Below are 26,820 nucleotides of genomic sequence, written 5' to 3'. Positions count from 1 at the left end.
GGCCTACATCAAATTGGCCTATTTATTTTAGTCAAATATGCCGTGGACAACAAAAAACCCAATGATATTCAAGACAAATATTCCTCCACGGACCGGGTTGTGTCTGGCTGCACTAGGCTACCTGCCACCTTATTATACATTAATAAATCATAGTAATGCTCAATCGTTCAGGTAGTATGTTAAACATTAGTGTCAGGAAGACAAGGTTCTGATTCACCACCTGATAAACTTTACTCAGGGTAAAACATTTCTCCACATTACCAGGAAGTCAGAGATACACCTAAAACAGTGCTCAACACGTGGGCTAAATACCAGTCGAAACAGTTAAACACAAATAATGTCCATTTGAATTTCACATGTAGTTTTTATTAACAATAAATGACTTCTTACATAATGAAATGACACAATTATTGAGTAATTTCATCACATATTGAACATTCAAGGCTTACAATATATACACATACTGTACTCATACACGCACACGCGTTGTCACTCGCATGCCATTGCAGTTCTGTCAGTGTGCTGGCACATTCTGTGCAGATGCTTCAGGACCACATGTCTGGAGGGTTTTTGGTGTTGGACAGGTTGTGCTGGATTTCCCCCAAGTGTTTTTGTGTGTGCGCGTGATGTGTAAGTGGCATATCAGTATTGGCGAGGGAACTGACCCCCAGAACCCATCCACTGTATAAGCAAGGCCTGTGATTCTGTAGTGCTAGTCTTCGCCTCCAGCCCAATACTGAGCACCCAGTCATGTGATTGTTCTATTTACTATACAGAATCATTCATGGATCATTTACATTCAATGCTGCTCGCCTGTTTTTAAAACTTGCTTCTTGAATGGTTTCAATAGAGGAGTTGCTCTTTACAAAAGGGTGGATCGCCAAGCCATTGTTCTGGGGGATTTAACTCTCAAGCGAAGGTGCTTAAAAAAATAAATGAAAGAACAAAATCACACCCATGCAGCTGAGGCAAGGTTACGATACATTCACATCCCCTTGAGAACTGTTTCTGTGGTTCTCTTCTCCCATCAGATGCATAGCTCCTGTTCCACCGGAGCCTTGTTTCAGTTAGACTGTTAGTACTGAATCATTCCACTGGAAGTAGTGGAAGACATACAGTGTTGGAGTTATGGAAGAAGTGCTCTGATCGTAGGACCCATCAGGGGAGCCTGGAACCCTAAAACCTGCAGCCTGGGACACTAAACCCTGGCACAGTAAAACCACCGGAGAAGGGGAAACAGTTAACAGGAAATAATGTCATTGCATCACTTTCCTCCAATGCAATCCCATGCTGAAATCACATGATCTGTCATTTGATCCATGTGGTCCAGTAAAGATTACTGCCAGGGGGTTCCAACCAATCACTTTCAGAGTGGAATATTATGTGCTTCCCTGCTCCTCCTCTGACTGGTCAGTCCAGGTACCGAAGAAGTTGGAGACTTTGGGTGTTTTGGGGGTGCGTCTGGCCCCCCTGGAGCCCAGTCTGGCCCCTGAGGAAGCGCCCCCTCCATAGGCCATGTGGATCCTCTGGCACTCCCTGAGGTTCTGGGCCCGCACTTCCTGGTTCTGGATCTCCTCTACCACCCGACAGGGGAACCAGCCCCTCTCTCCATCATGGAGCCTCTCACCCATCATCCAGCCTGAGGGGGTGATAGAGGAAAAAGAGAGAGGAGAGGGAGAGATATTAAATAACAGGCAGCCTGGTGAATCTACAGTAGAGGTCCTAGTAATAACATCTCCCAGGAGATATGTTGTCTGGTCTCACCATCTTCTGTCCTCTCCAGGATGTTCAGCAAGTCAGCCATCTCAATGGACAGCTCATCTGGCTCCTGAGACGAGTACGACTGAATACACTGGACCTGGGGAGAAGCTGACCGCACACACACCATGGCACATTAATAGCATACACTATATCCACAAAAGTATGTGGACACCGCATCAATTAGTGGATTTTGCTTTTTCCGCTGCTGACAGGTTTATAAAATAGACACATCCATGCAATCTCCATAGACAAACATTGGCAGTAGAATGGTCTTACTGAAGAGCTCAGTGACTTTCAACGTGGCACCGTCATAGGATGCCATCTTTCCAACAAGTCAGTTCGTCAAATTTCTTCCCTGCTAGGGCTTCCCCGGTCAACTACGCTGTTATTGTGAAGTGGAAACGTTTAGGAGCAAAAACGGCTCAGCCGCGAAGTGGTAGGCCACACAATCCCACAGAACGGGACTGCCGAGTGCTGAAGTGCATAGTCTGTCCTCAGTTGCAACACTCACTATCGGGTTTCAAACTGCCTCTGGAAGCAACATCAGCACAAGAACTGTTCGTCGGGAGGAAATAGGTTTCCATGGCTGAGCACAAGCCTAAGATCACCATGCGCAATGCCAAGCATCAGCTGGAGTGGTGTAAAGCTCACCTCCATTGGAATCTGGAGCAGTGGAAACGCATTCTCTGGAGTGATGAATCACGCTTCACCATCTGGCAGTCCGACAGACAAATCTGGGTTTGGCAGATGCTACGACAACGCTACCTGCCCCAATGCATAGTTCCAACTGTAAGGTTTGATGGATGAGGAATAATGGTCTGGGGCTGTTTCACGGTTCGGGCTAGGCCCCTTAGTTCCAGTGAAGAGAAATCTAAACTCAACAGCATACAATGACATTCTAGATGATTCTGTGCTTCCAACTTTGTGGCAACAGTTTGGAGAAGGCCCTTTCCTGTTTCAGCATGACAACATCCCTGTGCACAAAGCGAGGTCCATAACATAAATGGTTTGTTGAGCTTGGTGTGGAAGAACTTGACTGGCCTGCACAGAGCCCTGACCTCAACCCCATTCACCTTTGAGATGAATTGGAACGCTGACTGCGAGCCCGGCCTAATCATCCAATATCAATAATAATATTGTGGCTGAATGGAAGCAAGTCCCCGCGGCAATGTTCCAACATTTAGTGGAAATCCTTCCCAGAAGAGTGGAGGCTGTTATAGCAGCAGAGGGGGGGACCAACTCCATATTAATGCCCATGATTTTGGAATGAGATGTTCGACGAGCAGGTGTCCACATACTTTTGGTCATGTAGTGCATGTACCACCTGGTATTTGGTACCTAAGAGTTCAGCTGTGAGTAGTGGATGTCATCTCTGAGTTGGTGTGTGTCATCTTTGTGTACTTCTCACCTGGTTGATGGGCACTGGTGGACATGAATCGCGTGCGGCGATTTGGCGTGAGAGCACATATCCACCGCAGCTTATCACTCCTGGCAGAAGCACACAGGAACACATGGGAGATTGATCCGTTATAAACAATGACATAGAGAAATACTGTACAGAGTACACTAGGTACCGAGGGGTCTTGAGACACACACATATATATATATATAAAATACTGTTCGTTGTAGTCACTCACATGCTGGAAGTCTTGAGCATGTAGTTGACAGGCCTCTCCTCCTGGTTCTCCAGGAGTTTCAGGTTGAACACATTGGCCAGCATCTGACCCTGGTCTTCCAGGTCCTCAGTTCTCAGCATGGCCCGCGTGCTCGAGTCCAGCACCTGGTACTTCTCACCACTGACACACACACACACACACACACACACATATATATATAAACAAAGCCTGCTGAGAGCAGCACAGGGCAGTTTGGCAGGTAGTATACTTCGAAACTGCCTGTATACAAAATAATGTGCCGTGGGGGGGAGCAATAGAAAGTTCCAGACTGAAAGTGGGTGTGCTGTGACCCCCAATGACCACTAGCTGTCTGTGTGATGATGTCATGTGCTGACCTGGAGCTGCGCTTGGTGATGAGCAGCAGGTTGTTGAAGAGGAACAGGTAGACAGGGTGGTGGAGCTTCTTGCTCCGCATGGTCCTAGTGCTCTTGGGCCCAGCCATCTGCTGCACCTCACCCTTCTTCAGCAGCCAGCGGGAGTGAGAGATCACCGGCACTGACTGGAGGGAAAGGGTCACAGTTCACAAGGTCAGAGTTCAACTCAGGGTTATTATAAATCATGGAGAACACTTTTCTTTTTTTACAATAGTTTTTATATTTGAAATGCAAAACATTTTTGGTCCATCAACCTCCTTATAGGATTCGAACAGACAATGAACCTAACTGCGATAGATAACCTTTGACTAAGTCTGTTTGTGCCAGTCTGGCAGTGTAACTGTTTTACTATATAGAATATAGATATGTTGTCACATGACTGGCAGCTGCAGGTACCTTAGACTTGAACTCCAGTGTTTTCTCAATGCTGATGAGTTCCTCTGTACGACTCATCTTCCTCACACCCTCGTTGCACTCCTTCACAATCTGACATGCACACAAACAAACCATTATAAGGAACACATCCCAAGGCTCCCTTGGAATTGAATATTTGTTATGGGTGTAAGATGGCACAGTGATGCCATCTGTTGGTAAATGTTCATTACTGCAACTCTTGTGTTTTACCGGGGTGCTTGAGATACTCGGATGTGTTGTGATGTACTGAACAAGACTGGTTACTCGCATCAATGCCTCTGTCTCGTCATTTAACATTCAAACAATATTGTCAGTTTAAGACATGCTCCGGAACTTTGGCGACTAAGCATTTTATAAACCTCCCGCTTTGGGCTGGATGTGTCAATGTGTAGTTTATGTAAGGGATAATCAATGAGGGGCTATGTGTTCTATGGAAAATAATGAATGACATGGAAGGTTTTCCAAGACGCGCTAACGGAGTGGAACCCCGAGTTGATTATCCCTTTAATACCATGGCTATAATTGAACACATTTGCCAATAGAAATATGTTCATTTGCCAGTATAAATCTGTTCAACACCCACTGAAGTATCTAGCAAGTTTACTAGATAGCTACAGTAGTTGCCGTGGTAACCAAATAGACTTGCTAGTTTCGCTAACCAAATCATCAGTCCTAGCTTGCTATTATGAAAATCGAATTCAACAGCAGCGCAAACAAACATGTAAAAATGAAATATAACCATTGAATTCTGACGTGCAAATATACCATGCGTTATAGGGACATAATGGGTACTCTAGAATGCCCCTCAAGCCAATCAGAAAGGAGTATTCAACAATGCCATTGTACAAACATGCATAATCTATAAACAGAATTACTGTTTTACCTCAATTAGCCACAAATTCCCTAGTTTGAAAGCGACTGTTTACCGGAAGCTAAGTGGCGCCATGTCTGCACATACGTGACGTAGTACTACATTTTCGGGCACCACTTCTGGCTCGTGGGCGCTACTTTCAGAACTACTGGCAAAAATGTCTACAAAAGTACCAGAGAATCTTTTTAACAGAACATTACTGGGAAGCAAATAATGTATGCAAAACGTGAGTCCAAAGGAATGGGTGCTGAACCTGTTTGAGCCCAAAACCTATGTAGAGGCTATGCTCCAATTAAAACCACATTCCTTTGTTTGTGACGACAATTAACCTCATGACAGTCATCATTCCATACAAAGCATAGAGTGGCGTGACAAGACTAAGTCTTCTCAAAATGATGAACGGCGATGATAGTTTTCTGATGTAACACTCAACACCATGACATGCGCTGAGCCTATAATCACCACCAGCACTACTTCCTCCAACACGTTTAGGCCAGTACTGAACCCAATCCAGCACGCTTTCATCTCTCCCAGACTGGTTTGGTACTGTAAAATGGTCTGGTACTGTACCTGCGTCAGTACTGGACCCAAGCAAAGTCAGCAGTCCTCCCTACTGTACCTGCTCCAGCTGCTGGTGAGCCTTGATGGCATTCGCCTCAATCTCTGAATTCTCCTCTGCCTTCTTCAGAATGTTCTGCAAGCAAACACAGCAGCAGAAGCTCAACGCAAAACGTACATCCTGAATACTGCAATATGTTAGCACACTGTAAAGCATTATCACAACTATTATTCACTTTAAAGAACCGCCATGTTTACCTGGACCAGCATTTTGAGTCGTGTGATCCTCTGGAAGGGGAGGATGAGGAAGGATGTGAAGGACAGGCCTCGGACACATGGATGGTTCTCCAGCTGAGCCATGGCCTCGCGGAATAACTGATTTCCCTGTCTGGACAAAACACAGGCATGTTCAAACCACCACAAAGACAGCCAACACAAAACACAGGCATGTTCAAACCACCACAAAGACAGCCAACACAAAACACAGGCATGTTCAAACCACCACAAAGACAGCCAACACAAAACACAGGCATGTTCAAACCACCACAAAGACAGCCAACACAAAACACAGGCATGTTCAAACCACCACAAAGACAGCCAACACAAAACACAGGCATGTTCAAACCACCACAAAGACAGCCAACACAAAACACAGGCATGTTCAAACCACCACAAAGACAGCCAACACAAAACACAGGCATGTTCAAACCACCACAAAGACAGCCAACACAAAACACAGGCATGTTCAAACCACCACAAAGACAGCCAACACAAAACACAGGCATGTTCAAACCACCACAAAGACAGCCAACACAAAACACAGGCATGTTCAAACCACCACAAAGACAGCCAACACAAAACACAGGCATGTTCAAACCACCACAAAGACAGCCAACACAAAACACAGGCATGTTCAAACCACCACAAAGACAGCCAACACAAAACACAGGCATGTTCAAACCACCACAAAGACAGCCAACACAAAACACAGGCATGTTCAAACCACCACAAAGACAGCCAACACAAAACACAGGCATGTTCAAACCACCACAAAGACAGCCAACACAAAACACAGGCAGAAGAATCTCAAATATGTTTTGATTTTTTTAATGCTTTTTTTTGGTTACTACATGATCCCATATGTGTTATTTCATAGTTTTGATGTCTTCACTATTGTTCTACAATGTAGAAAATAGTAAAAATAAAGAAAAGCCCTTGAATGAGTTGGTGTCTCCAAACTTAACAGGTGAACAAAATGTTATTCAATGTGGAGGTGTTCTGTTGTTATCATAGCCACAGCTCAAGGTTTCTTAAGGATTTGTTCTGTTCAGTCACTACGATGGACAGCCACTTACCACTGTGCTGAAAGTCATGTGTTATTCTGTCATACAACTCACAGACCTTCATTTTATTCAGTCAGTACACATACAGTACATAGGTCTACTGCGCATAAATCACATAGATAGTCTTACTCCACTGTCAACTCTAAATTGAAAATAATGATCTGTGATGGTCAACAGTTTGGCACAGCTGCCATACCAACCACAACTCCATCTATTGTACTAATGCACAGAGAGGTTACACAACATATGGTACTCCTGTAGACATTAGTTGGAGGGGTACCCACAGAATGCGCCGGTAGTTCTTCTGCTGATACACCTGGTTGATGACGTAGGTGATAAAGACGTGGAAGTGCTTGACGGCGTGGTGGTGGACGATGTCACACACCTCTGAGATCTGGAGGGACTGTTCGATGCGGTTCTCCAGGTCCATCAGGAACCTAAGGAAGGATGTATAGTATGACATCATCAACAGGGGACAGTTGAATAAATGTCACTGTACTATTACAGTATGATATGGAATGAAAGATGATTAAGGACTTACTTTCAGAAAGCTTAATGGGGTCAGTAATCAAATATTGCAGAGGATGGGGGGGTTGATTAGTCACACACACACAAACGCTCCTCTTACCTCTCACTGGCCTTCATCACCTCCTCAATGTTGGAGAACAGGAAGTGCATGTCTGATTGGCTGAGTGTGTTGACCAGCACAGGGTTCTTCAGGAAGTGAGTCTCCAGCACCTCCAGACTCTTGTAGTAGGACGCCTCTGAGGTTACCAGCTCAAACATGGCCTAGAGAAGAGAGAGAGAGGACACAGGTCAAGAAGGCATTCACTTACCGTTCACATAAGACCTCTCTGAACTTTTACCCTACAGTATAACCTTTCACCCCTCTCTGCTGTACAGCCCTTCCCTGTATGACCTTTGACCTCACCTCTTGTATGATGATCTCTCTCTGCAGTAGCTGGGTGAGTAGGCCGCTCTGCTGCACAACCTCCAGGTTCTGCCACAGACTCAGAGAGCGGGAGTTGTTCCTCAACTGTAGCTGCAGGGCTGGTGGGGATGTCACCCCTAACCCCGCGCTGACCCCATAGGTCAACCCTTCCTGCTGCCGTCGCTGCTCTATCTCCTGCTGCTTGGATGTGTCCCGGTACTCCTGGTACAGGAAGGCTGGAGGGAAAAAAGGGACAAAATAGAAAGAAAAAAGGCAGAAGGAAGACAACATGAGTCTGAGCACATGGTCATGATTGTTTGATAACAATATTATTAGGGTTATTTAGCAGACACTTTAGTCTGAAGCCACATCACAGCATATGTGGCCCATGGGGGAATCAAACTTATAACTCACAACTACACTTTGGTGTCTTTACATTGACACCCGTGACCTAGAACTAAAACGTTCCCTTTATATTTATGTGTATAGTCAATTTGGAAGGAATGGATCTCATCTCCTTTGAAAGAATGGATCTCATCTCCTTTGCATATTGACAGCTAGTGGCTGACTGACTTCACATTTCTCTATCAGTCCTCTACCTTTCCCTCAGCCAGTTTCAGGTGAAAGAGGGCTGGATATTTGCACATTGATAAGCAGGGTGGTTAGTTGCGGAGGAGAACATTGGCACTGTGTGTGCGTGCACGCATGCATGTGTGAGTGAGTGTGTTCTGTCCTCTCACCCTACAGAGGTTAAGTTGATGTTGAAAAGCAGGAAACAGTTGGATACGCCCCCTTAGTCAGATTCAAATGCTAACCTATTGTAGGTGGGCGTCTGGTATTGACACTTATATAAGAGAGGGAGAGAGAAAAGAGGGCTATAAAGACAGTCAGAGTGAGAGATTGAGAGAGAGAGGGTAAGATTGAGAGAGAAGGAGAAAGAGACACTTAAACCAACATGTTGACAATAAGCACTTTTGCCTGAGTTCTTCTATTAATGCATCCTTTCAAAGGACATCCTTTTATTTACACATACAGAACAGGTGTGCAGCACATGATTTTTCACCCTGCAAGTGTGCAGCACCTGACCTTTAACCTTGCTCTGAACTCCTCTATACCCATTACTGTAAGTACAGAGAACAGAGCCCCACCACACACTAAACTTAATCTTCAACCTTGACGGATGCACATTGAAGTTAAGTGATAGATGGATGCAACTTCAGGGAAATCTTGTTATTTTTAAGGCAATGTCATAGGATAGATATGTTGTTAACAGCAGTATGTGTGTGTTCTATACCTGCATTCATGTGTGTACCTGAATGTGCTTGTGTGTATTACCATCTGCGCATGTGTGTGTGGTGGAACAGAGAATATCATTATGTCAGTGCAGCAGCAGCTCTGGAGGTTGAAGTGCTGTGGGTGGAATACATATGTTACCTCCAGCTTGCATGGAATTGACAGTTCTACTGGCTACATTTTTCTCACCAATGTTCTTGACAATGTTGAGACTGTAGCAGATGGATTCTATTTTCAATGGTGTTGAGCCCTTTCTTTCCCCATTGCTCACCAACCTGAGTAGAGAAAGAGAGAAAAATAAAGATGAGTCCAAATACCATCTGTTCATTATGCATGGTCTCCTGACACTGCATGTGAAATGTTAGATATTCATATCTCAACAGGCTACCAATAGATCCTTGTTCCCACAGACATTCCTTCTATATGAGATTCCATCCTCAAAATCAATAATATGCATTTTAAAAAGAAGATTCACATAAAATTAGGCATATATACATGCCCCAAGATTTAAACCAGAGCCCAGGGACTTATTTTTGCTACCAATATGAATTTGATAGAAGGTACAGAAATGCTGCAACTCCCACTTCCTCTCATTCTACAGTCACAAAAAAAAAGACAAGTTTATCTCCACACTGCATACTGTTTTAGTACTTCACTGAGCACCTCTTCATATTATTATTACACAGAAATAAATCACCTGCAACATACTGCACTTTCACTAATCAATTACCAATTAGCACATAAGTACCACTTGCAGAACCCAACAGTTCTTCTCCCCATCTTTTTACCTGAGTTTGACTCCCTCTACGTCGACCCCCTCTTCCACTGGTTGCGGTGACTGTGTGTCCCCTCCGGGCTCCCGTACAGAGCAGGCGGCGGTGCGTTCTGAGAGGCTCTCCATGTCTTCAGTGTGTGCGTGCATGCCATGTGTCCGATACAACAGAGCGCTAGAAACAGAGGAGGAGGAAGTGGAGCCCCCTCCACACTGACCGCTAGCTGGAGAAGCATCTGCGCTCTTCCTCCCTCCTCCTCCTCCTCCTCTCCTCATCCAAAGAGGGGAAGAAGCCCCGCTAGAAAGTATGTGTGGGCTCCTGGGCTCCCCGTTGCTTGGCAACACAGTTCCAGAATGGAGTGGACGAGGAGATGTTGGCATACTACATACAACAGGCACACAGTAATAAGCAGCTGCAATAACAATAAGTAAAAGAGATCTCTACTTGAAGATGAGGCAAATATAACTAACTATTACAGTAACAAAAAAGTATGAAAATGTATGTACTCACTACTTTAAGTTGCTCTAAATAAGAGCATCTGCTAAATGACTCAAATGTGAATTTAACTGTAACACTCAGAAAACAGATTTTCCTTGACACAATATATGGGATAAAGAGCAGTGCAGCTTGTGCTAGGCTCATATCTCACTCAATGGAAAGGCAGCTCATAAAATACAATGATAAATTGGTTGCTTCTCAGTTTGTGTGTGTGTCTGCGTGTGAGTGTCTGGGTTTGAATCAGTCTGGCCTGGCTTATGGCGAGGCTCACCGTCGTGCCCGGGGAGATAGGGGAGGTTTCTGGAGATCAGGGACACTGAGGGTGCTGCTGCCTGACCTGCTGGCTGGGCTGGGCTCTGGGCCAGGCCTCAGAGAGACTGCAGGGCCTGAAAGAGGAAGAGAGAAGATAATCCTTAATTAAGGGAAAGGGGTGTGTGCAAAGAGGAAACAGTGAGTGGAAGACAAGGAAAATAGAGGAGCTCTACCTCTATTTTCTATATTAAAACACACACACTGAGTACAGGGCTGATTGGCAGGTGGTCATGGCTTTGAAACCTCCTTTAGATGGAATAATGTGTTGCTAGGAGAGCCTCCTGAGTTGGATTGAGAGTGAGTGTTTTCAGCAGATTACTGTACACTGGGACACGTGAATAACTGGGTTTTCCTCTCAGTGCTGAACTAGTTTACTTAGTGATTGTTTTTCAATGGCAGTCTTTGCCTAGCAGCTCCATTCTGGTTCTATAAAAGCTGCTGCACCACTGACTAACACCGTTCAGACCTGATTTTCCTCTGGCAAACTGACACCAAGTGGGTGTGTTAAGTGAGTGATTATCTCATGAGAACACTCATACAGTGAAATTTGATTTAGTCAGCTATAAGCTCTTGATAAACAGCTGTGTGAATACAATTTAACAAAAGAGACATTGAGATGTCAACTATTGTCTATACAACTAAAACAAAGGACAATATATTTTGAATGTGGTACATGAGGTCACAAACACATTAGACTTTGGGGGTGGCAGCATTTTTGGTAAGAAAACTCATCCTTAGCTAGCTGAATCCTCTACTTCCTGGTTGCTGACTCAGACAGACCATAATAATAACCAAGAACTCCTCATAAGAGTATATGCTTGGCAGACTATCAATGTCAACACTTAAAGGATTAAGGGAATCAGGTAAATCGAGTAGTGAGATGGGATAGCGTTGTAAGATTCTGGCCAATGGGCATACAGTTTGAACTTTCTCAACACTCCAGTGGCCAAGGTACCTCCTGTTCTTTGATCCATCTAACCTTCACTGACATGAAAAGAGCTTGATAGGTCAGTGTTATCCGGGATCCTTGGGATGTCCCTACCCTAAACCTTAACCCTTCCTTTAACCATTTAAAAATGTACATTTTAATGAGAAAGTGACTATCCAAGGACCTCAGATTTCATTGACCAATCTGGATCGCTAGTCTTCAAATTCCCCTTTTCTGAGATTACCTCCTGCTTATTTGGGGTCAATTGCTTCCATATGTTCCAGGTTATTGTTGTAACAGAAGTTCTATGCACCCACCGATTAAGTCATGAATGATATGCATCAGTTAAGTGCCACCTCTTTCTGCTGATCTAAGACCAGAGGGCAAAGGCACATGTTGTTCTAGTTAAGTGAATATGCCCGAGAAGCCGGTATTTGGAGGATATATTGGCACGGGTTCGTCTTGGACCGGTAACCAAACCAATATATCACTTATCACTTTTATACAACGGGTTACCAACATGTTCAAATAATGATTGACATATTTTCATTTAAATCTGTATGAACTTATTCATACTGTTTAATACTTACATGAGATATAGTCCAGACACAAATCAATGATTGGTACACAAGCCAGCTTGTCATTCGTTCTATCGGTTGCCAGAGGCAACTCAGTCATTACGTTTTTTTGTTCTAAATCTATGGACGCGACCCAGTCGTTCATTCTAAAATGTTCCGTTGCCATGATGGTTGGTACCGTTCTTATCCCTTGCTTGCTAGCCAGCCAACTTTGGCTAACACAGTCACGCCTAACAGTGTAGAGAGAATAACAGAATAATAAACACAAATAGATGTGTTTGGGTTTGTTTAATCTATTGTCTAGTGATTTTTTTATCCTTAACAATGAGTTAATGAGCAGCTGGAGATCGAATTTCAATATTGAAACAAAGTTGCAAATATCAGAGACAGCCAGCAAGGTAATTACAAATCTCCAATGTTGAAAACCAAATGCTTGTCTAAAAAAAAAAAAAATTTAAAAAAAATAATAATAATAGGTAATGTCTAGACACTTCTTACAGTGTAGATCTAGTATATAAATTGCCTGGCTGAGCTGATGAGACAGTGGATTGTGCAGTCAGATGGAACAGAGTAAATAGGCATTTCAACACCATAGATTTACCTGGCAGTAACTTCACCTCAGTAGCTAGGAAACAGCCAGTCCAGTCCCACACACACACACACACACACACACACACACACCTCAGTAGCTATGAAACAGCCAGTCCTGACACACACACACACACACACCTCAGTAGCTAGGAAACAGCCAGTCCAGTCCCACACACAGTAACGGTTTTGACTTGAGGTTATTATTTATAGGGGTGCCAGGTAGGTTGTGCCTACCAGAGAAAACAGTCATTAGTTTCTCCTTTTGGTTTGGGAGGGAATGAGTCCCATCTGGCCCGTCAAGTCTACACCAATACAAAAGACTTACGTAAAAGTCAGGATGGAAATAAAACTTTTCATAAACCATTAAAACATTGGAAAGAACTTCAAAAAACAACTATATTCTTTTGCGTGGGTTCTATTAGCAACATCAATGATTACACACACATATAATAATATCACAATGAGTTCTGGTTCCTCCAGAAATGTTCTGTACCTCGGGCCTAAAGAGTCCAGCCCGGTAAAGGAGTTCAGGGAACGCAAGTGACCTTTGTCACGCAATGTTTGTCCGTTCATTCGTGTAGCGTAAACCCAGTATTAATCATACAATCAATATAACAATTATTTTATCACAGAACTTTAAAGCGTATCAATTCTTACTAAGTCCTCAACTACAACTAACTACATAAATCATCACAGTATACATCACATCAAAACAAATGAAATACCGTATACAAAAAGGTTGTAGTCAGTCAGACAATCCAATCGGCCAACAGATCTCCAGCGGAGAAAGGCCACGAAGAAGTGTAGTCCACGGAAAGAGTGGGTCCGATCCTGGGCAAACTCTATTGGGCTACAAAGCACACGTATAACTGCAACAAAACAAACGGAATAGAGACTTTCAGAACTGAGCGTTGAACACATCCTCATTCACGTCTCCATCACAACCCCCTTTTTGCGCAGCTGATGCTGGCTATTTAATTGGGAATTGAAGGGGAAGCGCCCTATTGGAAGGAGAAGCACTATTTATTTGGGAATTGAAGGGGAAGCGCCCTATTGGAAGGAGAAGCACTGAGACGTTCAGAAAAATCCAGGGCCATCACAACACACACACCTCAGTAGCTAGGAAACAGCCGCCCAGTCCCACACACACCTCAGTAGCTAGGAAACAGCCAGTCCAGTCCCCCACACACCTCAGTAGCTAGGAAACAGCCAGTCCCACACACACCTCAGTAACTAGGAAACAGCCAGTCCAGTCCCCCACACACCTCAGTAGCTAGGAAACAGCCAGTCCCGTCACACACACACACACACACACACACACACACACACACACACGACCTCAGTAGCTAGGAAACAGCCAGTCTAGTCCCACACACACACACCGCAGTAGCTATGAAACAGCCAGTCCAGTCACACACACACACACGACCTCAGTAGCTAGGAAACAGCCAGTCCAGTCACACACACACACACACACGACCTCAGTAGCTAGGAAACAGCCAGTCTAGTCCCACACACACACACCTCAGTAGCTAGGAAACAGCCAGTCCAGTCACACACACCTCAGTAGCTAGGAAACAGCCAGTCCAGTCACACACACACACACACACACACACACACGACCTCAGTAACTAGGAAACAGCCAGTCCAGTCCCCCACACACCTCAGTAGCTAGGAAACAGCCAGTCCAGTCACACACACACGACCTCAGTAGCTAGGAAACAGCCAGTCTAGTCCCCCACACACACACACACACACACACCCACACACACACCTCAGTAGCTAGGAAACAACCAGTCCAGTCCCCCACACACCTCAGTAGCTAAGAAACAGCCAGTCCAGTCCCCCCCCCCACACACACACAGACCTCAGTAGCTAGGAAACAGCCAGTCTAGTTCCCCCCCACACACACAGACCTCAGTAGCTAGGAAACAGCCAGTCCAGTCACACACACACACACACACACACACACACAACCTCAGTAGCTAGGAAACAGCCAGTCCCACACACACACCTCAGTAACTAGGAAACAGCCAGTCCAGTCCCCCACACACCTCAGTAGCTAGGAAACAGCCAGTCCAGTCACACACACACACGACCTCAGTAGCTAGGAAACAGCCAGTCTAGTCCCACACACACACACACCACACACACACACACACACCACACACACACACACACCTCAGTAGCTAGGAAACAGCCAGTCCAGTCCCACACACAGACCTCAGTAGCTAGGAAACAGCCAGTCCAGTCCCCCACACACACACAGACCTCAGTAGCTAGGAAACAGCCAGTCCAGTCACACACACACACGACCTCAGTAGCTAGGAAACAGCCAGTCTAGTCCCACACACACACACACCACACACACACACACACCACACACACACACACACACACCTCAGTAGCTAGGAAACAGCCAGTCCAGTCCCACACACAGACCTCAGTAGCTAGGAAACAGCCAGTCCAGTCCCCCACACACACACAGACCTCAGTAGCTAGGAAACAGCCAGTCTAGTCCCACACACAGACCTCAGTAGCTAGGAATCAGCCAGTCCAGTCCCACACACAGACTTCAGTAGCTACTGTTGGGTTCTGAGAATATGAAATATACTTATTCATGTCACTGAAGGAGAGGGGGTAATGTGTAACATTTACATTATGTCAGGATATGTTGTTATTAGCCATCAGGTATCCTATGGGAGGGATCATCTGGGAGGAGAAGAGACACTGGTACCAGTCACCATGACAGCCATGAGTTGGGGAGGAGTGAGCACTTTGGGGCAGAGGTCAGGTCAGATGAAGTGAGGAAGAACAGATATCACTAAGGTTCTGTCTAGCAACAGATATGCATTGGCTGTTCAGCTGTGTAGGAGGAGACTCCGCATAGGAGAAAGGTTAAATATCAGTGCTTGTGTGAATATGTCGTTTTCTGTCCAGCTGTTCGATCCTTTGGGAAGAATAAACTTGGTTTGAGCGTTCATCGTGTCCATTGAGTTCTTACTCTGATAATTAGAACCGAACACCACAAAACAGCCAGTCCAGTCCCACACACACCTCAGTAGCTAGGAAACAGCCAGTCCAGTCCCATACAAGGGCACCCACAGCACTTGTTCATAGCAACATACAGAAAAAACACATCCCCAATCCGGCACTAAAAGTGCAGCTGTCCCAGTACTGTAAGATCATCCACAACAAACTCCTTACTAACCAACATGTAGGTCACTTACAAACATCAACCTAGCTTTCTAAACTCATCCAGCCATTACTGTACATCATTCCTGTAGATTAAAGACTGTTTTGAGAGCGTATGGGGAATGAAAAAGTTCAACAACAGTTATACAACTCTCATAATAAGAGCACTTGGACAGAGATAAGATTATCCCCAAAGTGAAAATCGTAACCAGCTTTGACTAGAGGTTGAATAATGGTTTGACTTCATCTCAAAGGACTCAAATCCTCCAAGAATTAAATATCAACGGTTACAGTTTTTGATGCTTACGTCATCTAAGAGTAGCACCTCTTCTCATCCTATTTTAGAATGGTCCCATATGTTTTACAACGTACTCTTGTTTAACTAGGGCACCTGACTCTCCTGACCTAACTGGTCATAAATAAAGCAATTTCCCTCACACCCTAAAAGCCTATCCCACAGGCTGGGCAAAGTCTACCAGGGACCAGGAAAGAGTCCTACAGAAATTAGCGGTCTGTGTCTATTCCTGGAAACCTGCACCATGTACAGGTGTCACCTTTATTTGGGGTAATAAACAAAAATAGGGGGATGGTTGAAATAAAAACAGCATACAATACTGCCATAGAATGCCCTAGTGTAGTCACACAGTTCATACAATACTGCCATAGAATGCCCTAGTGTAGTCACACAGTTCATACAATACTGCCATAGAATGCCCTAGTGTAGTCACACAGTTCATACAATACTGCCATAGAATGCCCTAGTGTAGTCACACAGTTCATACAATACTGCCATAGAATGCCCTAGTGTAGTCACACAGTTCATACAATACTGCCATAGAATGTCCTAGTGTAGTCACACAGTTCATACAATACTGCCATAGAATGCCCTAGTGTAGTCACACAGTTCATACAATACTGCCATAGAATGCCCTAGTGTAGTCACACAGTTCATACAATACTGCCATAGAATGAACTAGTGTAGTCACACAGTTCATACAATACTGCCATAGAATGCCCTAGTGTAGTCACACAGTTCATTGTCCATTGGCCTACACATCATGTATCTGAATACTTTGTTGTCAATAGCAATATATTATGGTATGTACTAAATGTTAACAACCCACTGGGCACAGACGTCAGTTCCACGTCTAGTTTTGATTTTCACTTGGTTGAGTTGTCAACTAATGTGAATTTAACTTGAATTCAACAAAAAAAGATCACCCTGTTATTGAATTTAAGTTAATAGAAAAGGAAATTCCCTTGTTGATGACTTTTTGCAAATACAATCAGTTTTCCAAGTTGATTCAATGTCATCACATTGTAATTACGTGAAAACAATGTTGATTCAACCATTTTTTGCTCAGTGGGAAAGGTGTATTTCAGTGGTGGTAGCTCTCCTCTCCAGCCTCAGGCTATATGAAGCTTGCAGGCTGGAGGTTAAAGGTGGGTGGCTAGAAGAACAGGCATCACACATATTTTAAAACATTGGAACCGGTTCCTCTGGTTTCATTAGCGCTCAGGACCGGCCTACCATCAAGCCTGTGTTCTCTGTAGAACAATACAACCACTCCTGTTCTGTGGTCTATGGAACACCAAAGAATAACAACTATGTCTATTTTTGACAACTTTAACTTCACCACATTCCTAAAGAAAATAAGGTACTTTTTACTCCATACATTTTCCCTGACACGCAAAAGTACTCCTTACATTTCGATTGCTTAGCAGGATAGGAATATTTTCCAATTCACACAGTTATCAAGAGAACATCTCTGGTCATCCTTACTGCCTCTGATCTGGCGGACTCATTAAACACAAATGCTTAGTTTGGAAATTATGTCTGTGTGTTTGCGCCCCTGGTTATCTGTAAATTTAAAAAATCGTGACATCTGGTTTGCTTAAAGTGATACTTCAGGATTTTGGAAATGAAGCCCTTTATCTACTTCCCCAGAGTCAGATGAATTCGTGGATACAATTTTTGTATCTGTGTGCAGTTTGAGGGAAGTTGCTAACAAACGTCCCTTTATCAGGACCCTGTCTTTCAAAGATAATTCATAAAAATCCAAATAACTTCACAGATCTTCATTGTAAAGGGTTTAAACACTGTTTCCCATGCTTCTTCAATGAACCATAAACAATTAATGAACATGCACCTGTGGAACAGTCATTAAGACACTAACAGCTTACAGACAGTAGGCAATTAAGGTCACAGTTATGAAAACTTAGGACACTAAAGAGGCCTTTGTACAGACTCTGAAAAACACCTAAATAAATATGCCCAGGGTCCCTGCTCATCTGCGTGTACATGCCTTAGGCAAGCTGCAAGGAGGCATGAGGACTGCAGATGTAGCCAGGGCAATACATTGCAATTGCAACATCTAAGACAGCGCTAGAGGGAGACAGGACAGACAGCTGATTGTCCTCACAGTGGCAGACCACATGTAACATCTCCTGCACAGGATCGGTACATCCGAACATCACACCTATGGGACAGGTAAAGGTTGGCAACAACAACTGCCCTAGTTATACCAGGAACGCACAATTCCTCCATCAGTGCTCAGACTGTCCGCAATAGGCTGAGAGAGGCTGGATTGAGGGCTTGTAGGCCTGTTGTAAGGCAGGTGTGACACCAGACATCACCAGCAACAATGTTGCCTATGGGCACAAACCCATCGTTGCTGGACCAGACAGGACTGGCAAAAAGTGCTCTTCACTGACGAGTCGCGGTTTTGTCTCACCATGGGTGATGGTTGGATTCGCGTTTACACCGAGACCTGTACTCTGGAGTAGGATCGATTTGGAGGTGGAGGGTCCGTCATGGTCTGGGGGCGGTGTGTCACAGCATCATCAGACTGAGCTTGTTGTCATTGCAGGCAATCTCAACGCTGTGCATTACAGGAAAGACATCCTCCTCCCTCATGTAGTACCCTTCCTGCAGGCTCATCCTGACATGACCCTCCAGCATGACAATGCCACCAGCCATACTGCTTGTTCTGTGTGTGATTTCCTGCAGGATAGGATTGCCAGTGTTCTGCCATTGCCAGCGAAGAGCCCGGATCTCAATCCCATTGACCTGTTGGATCAGAGGGTCATGACTTGCAAATGTCCGGGAACTTGCAGGTGCCTTGGTGGAAGAGTGGGGTAACATCTGACAGCAAGAATTGGCAAATCTGGTGCAGTCCATGAGAAGGATATGCCCTGCAGTACTTAATGCAGCTGGTGGCCACACCAGATACTGACTTACCTTTGATTTTGACCAACCCCTTTGTTCAGGGACACATTATTCCATTTCTCATAGTCACATGTCTGTGGAACTTGTTCACTAATATGTCTCAGTTGTTGAATCTTGTTAGGTTCTTACAAATATTTACACGTGTTAAGTTTGCTGAAAATAAACACAGTTGACAGTGAGAGAACGTTCCTTTTTTTGCTGAGTTTAGCATTAGCACATTGACTGGAAGTCTATGGTATCTATATATCGCAATGACTGGAAGTGTATGGTAACTGCTAGCATGCTACTGTAGAAAATATCATAGACTTCCAGTCATTGCCCTAACACCAGATTGCATTGGCTCGCGAATACCTCGAACTTCCTTCATACTGGATGAAGAGACATAAAAATGGTATCCAGGAGTTCATTTGACTCTGGGGAAGTAGAAACCGGGTTTCATTGCCAGAATCTAAGTATTCCTTTAATATAAAGAATTTGAAATGATTGAACCTATTACTGTTGATGTTTCAGTATACACTACATATACACAAAAGTATGTGGATACCCTTTCAAATTAGTGTATTCGGCTATTTAAGCCACACCGTTGCTGACTGGTGTATAAAATCGAGCAAACAGCCATGCAATCTCCATAGACAAACATGTGCAGTTGAATGGCCTTACTGAAGAGCTCAGTGACTTTCAACGTGGCACCATCATATGATGCCACCTTTCCAACAAGTCAGTTCATCAAATTTATGCCCTGCTAGAGCTGCCCCAGTCCTGTTATTGTGAAGTGGAAACGTGTAGAAGCAACAACGGCTCTCCCACGAAGTGGTAGGCCACACAAGCTCACAGAATGGTACTGCCGAGTGCTGAACCGCATAGTGCATAAAAATCATCTGTCCCCGGTTGCAACACTCACTACTGTTCCAAACTGACTCTGGAAGCAACGTAAGCACAAGAACTGTTCGTCGGGAGCTTCATGAAGTGGGTTTCCATAGCCGAGCAGCTGCACCCAAGCCTAAGATCACCATGCGCAATGCCAATCGGTGTTGAGGAACTTGAGGCACAGAGCCCTGACCTCAACCCCATCAAACACCTTTGTGATGAATTGGAATGCAGACTAAGAGTCAGGCCCAATCGCTCAACATCAGTTGTGGCTGAATGGAGGCAAGTCCCCACAGAAATGTTTCAACATCTAGGGGAAAGCCTTCACAGGTGAGTGGAGGCTGTTATAGCAGCAAAGGAGGGACCAACTCCATATTAATGCCCATGATTTTGGAATGAGATGTTCCATGAGCAGGTGTCCACATATTTTTGGTCATGTAGTATATTTTAGCAATTCATTTCATTTTTGATACTTAAGTATATTTAAAACCAAACACTTTCAGACTTTCACTCAAGTAGAGTGAAAGTTCTAGACGACCAATTCTCATAGCTTTTAGCCGTACCCTTATTCTACTCCTCCTATGTTCCTCTGGCGATGTAGAGGTGAATCCAGGCCCTGCAGTGCCTAGCTCCACTCCTATTCCCCAGGCGCTCTCTTTTGACGACTTCTGTAACCGTAATAGCCTTGGTTTCATGCATGTTAACATTAGAAGCCTCCTCCCTAAGTTTGTTCTATTCACTGCTTTAGCACACTCTGCCAACCCGGATGTTCTAGCTGTGTCTGAATCCTGGCTTAGGAAGACCACCAAAAACTCAGACATTTTAATTCCAAACTACAACATTTTCAGACAAGATAGAACTGCCAAAGGGGGCGGTGTTGCAATCTACTGCAAAGATAGCCTGCAGAGTTCTGTCCTACTATCCAGGTCTGTACCCAAACAATTCGAACTTCTACTTTTAAAAATCCACCTCTCTAAAAACAAGTCTCTCACCGTTGCCGCCTGCTATAGACCACCCTCTGCCCCCAGCTGTGCTCTGGACACCATATGTGAACTGATTGCCCCCCATCTATCTTCAGAGTTCGTGCTGCTAGGCGACCTAAACTGGAACATGCTTAACACCCCAGCCATCCTACAATCTAAACTTGATGCCCTCAATCTCACACAAATAATCAATGAACCTACCAGGTACCTCCCCAAAACCTTAAACACGGGCACCCTCATAGATATCATCCTAACCAACTTCCCCTCTAAATACACCTCTGCTGTCTTCAACCAAGATCTCAGCGATCACTGCCTCATTGCCTGCATCCGTAATGGGTCAGCGGTCAAACGACCTCCACTCATCACTGTAAAACGCTCCCTGAAACACTTCTGCGAGCAGGCCTTTCTAATCGACCTGGCCGGGGTATCCTGGAAGGATATTGATCTCATCCCGTCAGTAGAGGATGCCTGGATATTTTTTAAAAATGCCTTCCTAACCATCTTAAATAAACATGCCCCATTTAAGAAATTTAGAACCAGGAACAGATATAGCCCTTGGTTCTCCCCAGACCTGACTGCCCTTAACCAACACAAAAACATCCTATGGCGTTCTGCATTAGCATCGAACAGCCCCCGTGATATGCAGCTGTTCAGGGAAGCTAGAAATCATTATACACAGGCAGTTAGAAAAGCCAAGGCTAGCTTTTTCAAGCAGAAATTTGCTTCCTGCAACACTAACTCAAAAAAGTTCTGGGACACTGTAAAGTCCATGGAGAATAAGAACACCTCCTCCCAGCTGCCCACTGCACTGAAGATAGGAAACACTGTCACCACTGATAAATCCACCATAATTGAGAATTTCAATAAGCATTTTTCTACGGCTGGCCATGCTTTCCACCTGGCTACTCCTACCCCGGACAACAGCACTGCACCCCCAACAGCAACTCGCCCAAGCCTTCCCCATTTCTCCTTCTCCCAAATCCATTCAGCTGATGTTCTGAAAGAGCTGCAAAATCTGGACCCCTACAAATCAGCCGGGCTAGACAATCTGGACCCTTTCTTCCTAAAATTATCTGCCGAAATTGTTGCCACCCCTATTACTAGCCTGTTCAACCTCTCTTTCGTGTCGTCTGAGATTCCCAAAGATTGGAAAGCAGCTGCGGTCATCCCCCTCTTCAAAGGGGGGGACACTCTTGACCCAAACTGCTACAGACCTATATCTATCCTACCGTGCCTTTCTAAGGTCTTCGAAAGCCAAGTCAACAAACAGATTACCGACCATTTCGAATCTCACCATACCTTCTCTGCTATGCAATCCGGTTTCAGAGCTGGTCATGGGTGCACCTCAGCCACGCTCAAGGTCCTAAACGATATCTTAACCGCCATCGATAAGAAACATTACTGTGCAGCCGTATTCATTGATCTGGCCAAGGCTTTCGACTCTGTCAATCACCATATCCTCATCGGCAGACTCGACAGCCTTGGTTTCTCAAATGATTGCCTCGCCTGGTTCACCAACTACTTCTCTGATAGAGTTCAGTGTGTCAAATCGGAGGGTCTGCTGTCCGGACCTCTGGCAGTCTCTATGGGGGTGCCACAGGGTTCAATTCTTGGACCGACTCTCTTCTCTGTATACATCAATGAGGTCGCTCTTGCTGCTGGTGAGTCCCTGATCCACCTCTACGCAGACGACACCATTCTGTATACTTCCGGCCCTTCTTTGGACACTGTGTTAACAACCCTCCAGGCAAGCTTCAATGCCATACAACTCTCCTTCCGTGGCCTCCAATTGCTCTTAAATACAAGTAAAACTAAATGCATGCTCTTCAACCGATCGCTACCTGCACCTACCCGCCTGTCCAACATCACTACTCTGGACGGCTCTGACTTAGAATACGTGGACAACTACAAATACTTAGGTGTCTGGTTAGACTGTAAACTCTCCTTCCAGACCCATATCAAACATCTCCAATCCAAAGTTAAATCTAGAATTGGCTTCCTATTTCGCAACAAAGCATCCTTCACTCATGCTGCCAAACATACCCTTGTAAAACTGACCATCCTACCAATCCTCGACTTTGGCGATGTCATTTACAAAATAGCCTCCAATACCCTACTCAACAAATTGGATGCAGTCTATCACAGTGCAATCCGTTTTATCACCAAAGCCCCATATACTACCCACCATTGCGACCTGTACGCTCTCGTTGGCTGGCCCTCGCTTCATACTCGTCGCCAAACCCACTGGCTCCATGTCATCTACAAGACCCTGCTAGGTAAAGTCCCCCCTTATCTCAGCTCGCTGGTCACCATAGCATCTCCCACCTGTAGCACACGCTCCAGCAGGTATATCTCTCTAGTCACCCCCAAAACCAATTCTTTCTTTGGCCGCCTCTCCTTCCAGTTCTCTGCTGCCAATGACTGGAACGAACTACAAAAATCTCTGAAACTGGAAACACTTATCTCCCTCACTAGCTTTAAGCACCAACTGTCAGAGCAGCTCACAGATTACTGCACCTGTACATAGCCCACCTATAATTTAGCCCAAACAACTACCTCTTTCCCAACTGTATTTAATTTTAATTTATTTATTTATTTTGCTCCTTTGCACCCCATTATTTTTTATTTCTACTTTGCACATTCTTCCATTGCAAAACTACCATTCCAGTATTTTACTTGCTATATTGTATTTACTTTGCCATCATGGCCTTTTTTGCCTTTACCTCCCTTCTCACCTCACATTGTATATAGACTTGTTTATACTGCATTATTGACTGTATGTTTGTTTTTACTCCATGTGTAACTCTGTGTCGTTTTATCTGTCGAACTGCTTTGCTTTATCTTGGCCAGGTCGCAATTGTAAATGAGAACTTGTTCTCAACTTGCCTACCTGGTTAAATAAAGGTAAAATAAAAATAAAATAAATAAAAAGTAGTATTTTACTGGGTGGCTTCCACTTTATTTGAGTCATTTTCCATTAAGGCATCTTTCCTCAATGTATGAAAATTTGATAATTTTTCCACCACTGCTAAAGAGATCCAGTTAACCAACCAGCTCAGCTTTAAACTCTAGAATTAGGGCCTTACATGAAATTAGATGGAGACAAACTTCAGAACTTTCCTAAAACTGCTGTAGACAAAGATTATCAGCATTCCATGCTACCTAAATCCCAGGTATTTTCAAACTGAATTAGTTAATGTATTCTCAAACTTAATGACTCTCCACTGTAGCATACAAAAGATACAGACTCTTGGTGAAATTCTGAGCGGAAGGGAAGAGAGGTGTATTCTATTCTTACTTTCAGGTTGTTCTGACGCGGCCAGCCTCTTCTTCCTCATGGAACGGTAGAAACGGGAGTTCCTGCGGATGGGGGCGATGACCCTGTCATCCTCCTCATCCTCCTCCTCGTGATTTCTGGAGTGCACCGGCGCTGCGGGCCGCTTCTCAGGGGGCTCCTGTGACTTTTGACCCCACTTGCCCCTGAACAGGGCCGTCATCGCCATGACAACGGGCTCCAAGCTCCGTTTGGGGTGTGTGTCCCACTCCTGTTCTCAGATGCGGGACTGTGGGGTTGTTCCTGTAGGGTTTGGCTTCAGGGCAGAGGAGAGCGTAGAATCCATCAAACATTAGCCTGAATCAAGGAGCAAATCCATCCCTGTCAATCTCAAGTCTCGGTGAGGCAACACAACAACACAGCACACACTTCAGGGCTCATTCTCACATAGGTTAGCGACTGCATGGCACACTGAGGCCCGTAGCTCTCTCTCTCTCTCCCCTTCCCCTGCCTTTGGGGCAGGAGTGTTAGTTACCCATGGAGCCAATCAGTCAGCCCCCTCTCTCCTTAAGCTGAAATGATTCTGTGTATAACCCGCCCTCTTTCTTTCTCCCACTATCTACTATTCTCGCCCAGAGGTATTCAAAGTTTTGCAACTCCATTTTATTTTCTCGCAATAATTTCTTATAACCCCACCCCAAATACAATGACACAACTTAAAAATCATTTCGATTTTTAAATCAACAAATAACTTTTGATTCATTACATTTTCATCTCTTATCAAACTGAAAAGAAACCAATAAATACATTTATCTAAATCTCTTTCTCAAAAACGTTTTTATATTGTCCCATACAATGACCTGTACTCTTAATTTGTATTTTATTTTGGCAACACCACTGCAGACCCCGACTTTGAATACCACTGCTGTACTGTGTTTATTTGGCCTGCTGAAAGACATTCCAGAGCTTAGCCTGGCCTCACTTGCATGTCTGACTGTCTGCCTGGCCTCACCTGCATGTCTGACTGTCTCTGCTCTGCTCTTCTGTGCTCTGGAGAACCAGAAAAGCCACTTACCTGTGCCAGGGAACACTGATCCCTCCTTTAGGACTTTTCTTTATATCCCTCCTCTCAAGATCTTCAATGTTTTCCCAAGTGGTGTATACCATGTATTCTCCTGTATAGGGGTTATTGTCGCACATCAGAGAACACACTAAAAGCCAGTACACCTGCCAGTTCTCATGTCGGTCCTCCGGTGTGGTACAGAACTGTGTCTCCAGCTGACGTGTCGCGTGTTGTCCTGCTTGTCGTGTGGCGGCCTCTCTAAACCCGTTCCCCGCTACCTTCCTTATCTCCAGGCAGCTGACCAATAGAGTTCAAAGTTCGCTCTGTATTTCTCCACGCAGCAGCAGAAGATACTATTCCAGGGCTCCATTATGACATAATGCAGAGAAAGAGACTCAGCGAGGCCTCGTATGAGCAGAGTGCTCACCTCGAACCATCAAACTCCCTCCCTCTAATCAGACCAGGCGGAAAGGGGCTGGGGGTCAAACACATTTACACAACATCCAAAAGATAGGGGAAGGAAGGCTGACAGAGTAACAACACAAGCTCTCTGAAGCTGCATGTCTTATACAGAACGCCACAGGAATAACTATCTGTTTCTGTCTTGATCCTACAACCACAAAAGTTATTGTGTCACTGAGAAATATTCTAATTTCTAATAATAGATTAGAGGCACAATAAGGCACAGAGATCTTCTTGACATCTCAATAACAACAGAAACAATCTCACGTCATATCAACAAAACAACAATGGGGATGGATTTAGGAAGGCACAGTCACCACAACTTTCCAGACTCACCCTACTGACTCCTCTCCTCAGACGGGTGTGTTTGTGTGAATCACACAGCTTTGTTGACTGGATCTACCCAACCAATCATATTGAGCTGTTCTGTGAGGTCAAAGGTTATTGTTGGGTTGGACAGGGTTCGGGGTGTTTGGAAGGGATTTGGGTTTGAGGGAGGATCTACTTGAAGGCTCTTATTTATTTTTCCAGAAGTACTGAGTTATGTAGTAGGATTTAGAAATGTGGAGCTAATGTTGTAAACCACGATTGACCACACACTTCTGAACAGTAGGTGGCGACATGCACCTTTAACATTGGTTTGCACACCGCCATTATATCAAACCAGAAGAAGACTAAGACGAAGAAGAAGATTATAGTTGTCATGAGACCAACACACTCTCCTGGGGAACCCATTCCCTGTAGATACATACAGTATACATACAGTATCTACATGAGTAATATTTGAATAGAGAGAAAGTGTGTAGGTACAGTAGAAAGAAGGAAAAGAGAGAGAGGCAAAGTGTA

At 44.6% G+C, this 26,820-nt stretch overlaps 1 protein-coding gene across 5 annotated transcripts; it reads right to left on the bottom strand.

Moving 5' to 3' along the window:
* Window positions 1-340: 340 nt before the first annotated feature.
* On the bottom strand, window positions 341-26,352 carry ngef (neuronal guanine nucleotide exchange factor). 5 transcript variants are annotated; one of them, XM_031791114.1, is made up of 17 exons: window positions 26,311-26,352; window positions 25,525-25,624; window positions 24,474-24,765; window positions 10,764-10,878; window positions 10,010-10,375; window positions 9,411-9,496; window positions 7,929-8,164; window positions 7,626-7,786; window positions 7,282-7,434; window positions 5,913-6,042; window positions 5,716-5,790; window positions 4,208-4,297; window positions 3,773-3,936; window positions 3,399-3,557; window positions 3,170-3,249; window positions 1,765-1,869; window positions 345-1,639 (listed from the first exon to the last, which is right to left on the bottom strand). In XM_031791114.1, the coding sequence occupies exons 3-17, from the start codon at window positions 24,676-24,678 to the stop codon at window positions 1,380-1,382; spliced, it is 2,385 nt and encodes a 794-aa protein (XP_031646974.1). In that variant the 5' UTR covers window positions 24,679-24,765; window positions 25,525-25,624; window positions 26,311-26,352; the 3' UTR covers window positions 345-1,379. The 5 variants fall into 5 exon arrangements, with proteins under 5 accessions (XP_020359090.1, XP_031646976.1, XP_031646974.1 ...); XM_020503501.2 differs by lacking the exon at window positions 26,311-26,352 and having other exon boundaries at window positions 341-1,639; window positions 25,525-25,987; XM_031791115.1 differs by lacking the exon at window positions 25,525-25,624 and having other exon boundaries at window positions 26,311-26,326.
* Between the last annotated feature and the right edge of the window lie 468 nt (window positions 26,353-26,820).

The sequence above is a fragment of the Oncorhynchus kisutch genome, linkage group LG15 (assembly GCF_002021735.2).
Source record: "Oncorhynchus kisutch isolate 150728-3 linkage group LG15, Okis_V2, whole genome shotgun sequence".
Classification (NCBI taxonomy): Eukaryota; Metazoa; Chordata; class Actinopteri; order Salmoniformes; family Salmonidae; genus Oncorhynchus; species Oncorhynchus kisutch.
This window is presented reverse-complemented; position numbering and strand designations above follow the sequence as displayed.

Bases quoted from the DNA above. Each gene is read 5' to 3' on its own strand.
- ngef (XM_031791114.1), bottom strand. From the start codon at position 24,678: ATGGCGATGACGGCCCTGTTCAGGGGCAAGTGGGGTCAAAAGTCACAG. The intron at 4,298-5,715 runs GTACAGTAGGGA...TGTGCATGTCAG, and splicing joins CTCACCAGCAGCTGGAGCAG to ATTGTGAAGGAGTGCAACGA. The intron at 1,640-1,764 runs GTGAGACCAGAC...TCACCCCCTCAG, and splicing joins CCTGGAGAGGACAGAAGATG to GCTGGATGATGGGTGAGAGG.